Source organism: Sinocyclocheilus rhinocerous, unplaced genomic scaffold (genome assembly GCF_001515625.1).
Source record: "Sinocyclocheilus rhinocerous isolate Xijiao unplaced genomic scaffold, SAMN03320098_v1.1 scaffold166, whole genome shotgun sequence".
NCBI lineage: Eukaryota > Metazoa > Chordata > Actinopteri > Cypriniformes > Cyprinidae > Sinocyclocheilus > Sinocyclocheilus rhinocerous.
Window position 1 is genome coordinate 2,418,473 of NW_015633186.1, and position 6,839 is coordinate 2,425,311.

General features: G+C 37.3%; 1 protein-coding gene across 1 annotated transcript; it reads right to left on the bottom strand.

The window, feature by feature from the left end:
• Positions 1-3,351: 3,351 nt before the first annotated feature.
• On the bottom strand, positions 3,352-5,311 carry LOC107743676 (adapter molecule crk-like). The gene is made up of 3 exons (XM_016557045.1): positions 4,803-5,311; positions 3,729-4,306; positions 3,352-3,505 (listed from the first exon to the last, which is right to left on the bottom strand). Exons 1-3 carry the CDS (start codon positions 5,020-5,022, stop codon positions 3,368-3,370), a joined length of 936 nt encoding a protein of 311 aa, XP_016412531.1. The 5' UTR covers positions 5,023-5,311; the 3' UTR covers positions 3,352-3,367.
• Positions 5,312-6,839: the final 1,528 nt, after the last annotated feature.

The following is a 6,839-nucleotide window of genomic DNA, read 5'->3' on the forward strand; positions in this document are numbered from 1 at the left end:
AAATATATTTGTAAAAAAAAAAAAAGTCTAGACCTGAATGAAATACAAATAACACCTTAAATGGCTTTGAATTTAGCATTTTATTTTTAATATGTTCAATTGAAGCAATCATCATTTACACTCATATTGTTTGAAAACTATTACTGACTTTCTTCTGTGGAACACAAAAGAAAATATTTTGAAGAATGTTGGTAACCAAATACCAACAATAAATACCAACATTCTTCAAAATATTTTCTTTTGTGTTCCACAGAAGAAAGTCAGTAATAGTTTTCAAACAATATGAGTGTAAATGATGATTGCTTCAATTGAACATATTAAAAATAAAATGCTAAATTCAAAACCATTTAAGGTGTTATTTGTATTTCATTCAGGTCTAGACTTTTTTTTTTTTACAAATATATTTCTAAAAATTACACACCATATCAATTAAATGTTTTGCTGTTTCAGTGTAAATCACTAGCAATAAAGTAATTGTGTAATCATGTACACGTATCATGATATTACTATCTGATACAACTTCAAAATTTGCAGCCAGATTGGCTCATCAAAATTAATAACTGGATATTATATAAAAGAAAAAAAACGACACTATAATAGGATAATGAAACAGAAACCTCTCCATCATGTTGATGCTCTTAATAGAGTAATAAATGTAAGGCATGAAAATACTGACAGAGGCAAAGTAAAAGGGTTGAGTAGCATTACTATAGGGGTCAACTTTATTTCATGTACAGGAATAAAACTGTAACAAAAACGTAGGATTTTTTGTGTGACTTAAAACACTGTTCTGACAGACTTGGATGCACATAAAGGATAACAAGATTAATTTCACAAAATTACTGTGTTGATATTTAGGTTCTAAACATAATACTTTGGGTACAATTAAAATGTACAGACATGACTTCGATTACTCTTTCAACTCAGTCATAAACAAAAGTGGTGCGTTTTGAGGTGAAATCATTCTCACAGGACACAGGTGAGAGTTCAGACTTACAAGACTCCAGCTTTGCTTTGTGACTGATTTTAGTGATCTAATTTCATCAAGGTCATTTCTGACTGAACATAGACAGTTAATAAGACAGATCATGAACATCAAAGTCCTTCATAATTACGACTTAAGTGACAATTACATAACATGGCCGGCTTGCTGTCACATCATGACAACATACAGCTAACCTACACATACACGACATCGCTTTCTAACATTTAGTTGTGACATAACAGAAGAGTTTCCAGGTGATTGTCATTGTTACCAAACAAAGTTTTCTTTTTAAAAGTAACAACAAATAAAGGTAAAGGGTAAAAACATTAACATTTGATAGTGTTCTGGTAGCCTGTCTATTAGTGTTATAATCTATACATTTGTCCACAGACATTCGATTTCTATTCTCCAAATACAGTCATTAGTAATGGAAGTTGGTTAAAAGAAACATTTCTGCAAGGTTGAACAAAATGTACAGACATGACTTCGATTACTCTTTCAACTCAGTCATAAACAAAAGTGGTGCGTTTTGAGGTGAAATCATTCTCACAGGACACAGGTGAGAGTTCAGACTTACAAGACTCCAGCTTTGCTTTGTGACTGATTTTAGTGATCTAATTTCATCAAGGTCATTTCTGACTGAACATAGACAGTTAATAAGACAGATCATGAACATCAAAGTCCTTCATAATTACGACTTAAGTGACAATTACATAACATGGCCGGCTTGCTGTCACATCATGACAACATACAGCTAACCTACACATACACGACATCGCTTTCTAACATTTAGATGTGACATAACAGAAGAGTTTCCAGGTGATTGTCATTGTTACCAAACAAAGTTTTCTTTTTAAAAGTAACAACAAATAAAGGTAAAGGGTAAAAACATTAACATTTGATAGTGTTCTGGTAGCCTGTCTATTAGTGTTATAATCTATACATTTGTCCACAGACATTCGATTTCTATTCTCCAAATACAGTCATTAGTAATGGAAGTTGGTTAAAAGAAACATTTCTGCAAGGTTGAACAAAATATACTCCACTTTTCCCCACATGTTGCTATTAACTAATTAGGCTAAAGACATTGCTGATTTGGTCATTGACAACAATCTGCAATTAAGGCAGGCAATTAGGAAAGCAACGTCTTACTTGGGCATTAAAGGACAAAATGCACTATATTTCTGCATTGAGATAGATAATACAGGCATGATGATGGAGGCTGATGTTTTAAAACAAAAATCAATAGCCAGATAAACCAATCATAGATAAAGGCTACTCGTATGTGCAAAATCAATTGAGCAAAACACATTTGAGGCATCAGGTTAGGCTTTGCACATTAGTATGACACTTCATATGATCCTAAAGACAGCTGGGTTGTTTTTGATTAATATTAAAGTAGTTTTGGAGAGTCGTAGTAGAGAGTCGTTACAACAACCACTTACTGTATTTTCTACCTTGGCAAGGGAAGTTTTGGCAAAAACACATTGGTTATTTTAAGTGGAAAAGTCACAATGTTGGATTTTTATTTAAAAACAACAACAACAAAATCATTTAAGTCTATCTTATGTTGACGTATTGAGTCTAGCATTAGAAATTAGGGTTACACATTCAACAAATCTGCATTTAGTGTAATACTTCCAAGTACAGCAATAATGGTGAAAGGAGCAAGTAGCATTTCCTGATAATATATAATGAAAATGTAGTAAAACAAAGTTAGCGGTAGTGAATGATGCATGGCCCATCTTGTATACATTAGAAATGTGCATAAATAAAACTAAATGCGGTGAGGGTTCGGCTACTCCATCTTTTATATAATGTACCGCCCCGGTAAGAACCGCTTCATGACACAACTGACTGGCACTGAGCCAGTAATGCCTGACAAGCCAATGAAAAAGACTAAAAACTATTCAAAGCATGTTTGATCTGCATTTCTGAATATTTTCATGTAGTAGATGATTTGTAGTGTGAAAGCTGCTGTGTTCTAGGACACTAAGTAGTGTATGCTACCGCATTCAAAGAAGCAAAGGAACAGTCCCTTGTTAAGACACCAAACCGCTCATGTTTTAAGTCCAAGCAGGCTTCTTCCTCTTTTCTCAGTTCACAAGAAGCCACACACTAATGCTCCTCTCTCTGTAGTGTATGGTGTTGCGTGTGGAATTTAGTGTTTACTTGGTAAATATCTTCAATTATTGCATAAAATCTAATAAGGGAATTGTTGCAGGTATGGTGAACGTTGGCATGAGAGACAATGGCACAAGGTAATGACGAGGCGGACAGGTAAAGGGCAGTAGTGAGGATGTGTGAGGAGCCGGAGTGTGTGTGTATGTGTGTGTAAGGGAGTGTACATCTATGGGCTGCTAGGGAAGACAGTCTGCTCTCTCAGCTCAGTTCGTCCTCTGGATTGTGCTGGTCCAGCAAGCGGACGTGGGTAAAGGGAAAATGGCCATGCTTTCCCTTGCACTCACCCTCCCACTGACCGTTTACATTGATCTTGGTCACCTTCACCATGTCGCCGACCTAACAACGGTGTCAGAAATGGAGGAAACAATTTGTTAATGCAATGCACAAAACAGCAAACTTAAACAGAAAATTACAGTTCCACTGGGAGGCGCCAAAGCCAAAAAAACATTTTATTTCACAAAATTCTATATAAAAATACAGATTTTTAAATGTACAAAATCAGTCATCTGTGTCTGTGTTGCACTAAAATACTGTGCAATAAAAAAGCTACATTTGTTACCTCCAAAGCAAGAGCAGTCTTGTCATAGGCATTGGGAACTCTCTTCTGAATCGCCCTGGCATAAACCGGACCATTCTGTAGATTGGGTAAGGATGTCGGCTGGGCATATTGGCCCGGCTCGCCAAGCAGAGGTTGAGACTGAGAACCGTGGCCGTCGGAGTTGCCGTGAGCTCCGGATCCTCCAACAGACCCTCCAGGGCCCCCTGATGTTGGCGAGGCCGGCCGGTACTTCTCCACGTAGGGCACTGGGATCATGCCGACACGGCCTTCTGAATTCTGTGCGTTCCACCACTGCTCCTCCGGCTTCTCCAGAACTCTTAGAATATCGCCCTTTCGAAATGGAAGGTCCTCGTCGTCATTGCCGGGGAAGTCAAAGAGAGCTCGGACGTACTCCTCTTCCAGCCTCTGAGGAGCTCCTCCTGTTCCTGCACTGATGCTGATAAAGGACGAGTGCTTGGCTTTGCTGATGGGCTCAATGAGAGTGGTGGTATCCAGGTAGTGGATCTTATAGAACTCCAAGAGCGCAGGTAAGGCATCAAATTCCTGATCTCCAATACGGAACCGAGGAGGAGCGAGTCCTGCAGGATGACAGCGGCAACACATAGGATGGATGGACTATCATGGTTTACTTAACCTTAATCTATGAAGGCTTCACTAAATGGTAGATATAATAATTACAATTGCATATACACTATTTTTTTTAAATACCACACATAATAGTTAATAAATTCAGCATTACTGCGCATACAGCGTCTACAAACATAAAAGTGGGTGTTTTGTCATAAAAATACATATGGTTCCCATTACACGTTAAAATATCTAAATTATCTGAGTGACTGAATCAACAACACGGTTTATACTGAAAAATAACATCTCTGTATGTGTAAACATCTTACAGAGAATACTAAATTACTACGTAATACTAGAATGACGCAAAAAATGTGACTGAATGTGCAGAACTATTCGTAGTATAGAAGTAACGTTACACAAGTTTCTCGTCGAGCTGTTTAACGTTTTGCTAAAGCAGTATTTATTCGTCCCGTTGTTGGCAGTATATTTATATGCACCGCTTACCTGGTCCGGACTGGCGATTGCTGCTGATGCTGTTTATTATGTAATGAGAGACTTTGGAGTTCTCCGACACAGACAGCACGTAGTCCCCGGGAATAGTGATCGAGTCCCGCACCAGGAACACTCCATGCCTCTGCCCTTGGAGCAGCGAAACCGCCTCTTGCCGGCTTAATCTCCCCCAATACCAGCTCCCTCGGTCCTCCGAATCAAAATTTCCGGCCATGACTAGCGCAAGAAAAAAGCCCAGGCTTCACAGGCCTTCCCTTCGCCTCTCCTTATCCGCAAGCAGCGTTCAACTCATGCAAAAACTTTACCGCGTTCCGTTGTTGAACACGTTTCGAATCCACGCAGCATTCGCTCACTTTTCTGCGCTTTTTTGTTCCAATCGGGTAAGAAAACAGCCGACGTCGGAATCCCAACGTGCATGAGACGCAAAAACTACGACTATTCGCCCAGATCCTCTGATAACTGTTCAGTGTAAACCAAAACGTACATTGGAAGTTGTCACAAGGAAGTTCAAATATTTCAAATGGCGGACAAGGGGAAACAAATTTTGACCTTATTTCCCGGAAGTGATGCAATAGCACAGTCAATTCAGACGGCGCCTATAGGTAGCCATATTGATGCGGTCAATGTCGAAAATGAGACCATAGCCCCGTATTCTGCAGAATATTGTTCGGTCTCATTTAAAGACTTTACAATTTTATTTACTTTTACTAGATAATTTGTGGTTTTATGTCAACACATCTGGTTTTGTTTTACTTAACAATAAAAGCAGACTTGACTTGACTTAACTTTGTAATATATTTACATCTATTTACTAGTGTATGTAAAGACGTAATATATATATATATATATATATATATATTACGTCTTTACATCCAAATGATTAACAATCGTATTCATATTATTATTAATCCATATATTTAGTAATTTGTTGGATCTATGTTTGATAATGTGTGTATATTTTCCTGGCCAGTGTCAAAGATAAATTTCCGCTCTGTGAAAATCTGAACGGAAAATTAAGCTAAATAAAATGTGTTTCTCAAAATCACGATAGTCTCTACAATAAAATCCAGTTAAGCCCAGTGGTTTATAGCTGGTCTGGTCATTAACTAGTCATAATTGGTCACCATCTGGCTGTCCAGAGCAACCATGTTTTCCCATCCAGCTTGATTTGACCGGCTAGTATGGTTTGTTGCTGTTCTAATGGTCTACTTAACGTTAGACCAGCCAATGACCAACTGGAAACCAGCTATCATCAGCAAGAGTTGTTGTTTAAAAAGGATTTTCTGTATTTTTATAGACCTTGTTGGTCCATATTTTCATAAATTAATTTTCTTGTCGAACAATTTATAGCCTCATTTGCTAATACTCAAAGGTTGTTTGTGTTGTAAATTGCAAGGAAAGAAACGGAAGTACGTAAACGCTGTCGTTTACATAAAACAAGCCCAAGCCCAAAGAGTCCAAGCACGAAAGAGTTGCCAACCACTAGATGTCGACATCGATTACTAATAGTTTACAGTCCTCCATCCACCAGTCCCGTTCAATTACAGTTCAATGTTCCGGTGCACAAACGCAATAAAAACGTTTACATGTTTATTGTTTTTTTTTTTCTTTTACCACAGTTCTAACAGTCCAACATTTTATGTACTGTTTAATGCATAAATTAATTTTATATTTGTTAAAGGTTTATTGATTTTGATGCCAACAGTCAAATACATTTTGTTTTGTTTTACAAATAATCATATACAAATATTGCTGTACCTTGTCATCCCTATCATTCTCCTTTCTTTATTAACCATTGTGGGAATACAGAAATACAGACAAAATTAGTTGATCACAGCTCTTCAGTGCACTTTTATCAATATATAATTCCCTTTCTGTAATGGCAGAACTTGTCAAGAAGTATGGCTTTGAAAAACAGCAGGAGATTTTGAGGCTACCTGGTGACCATAAAATGACATGATAAACTGAAATATATTGGTTAACTTTATTACAGGAGCAATTAGACTTAATGAATTAATTGTATAAACCATC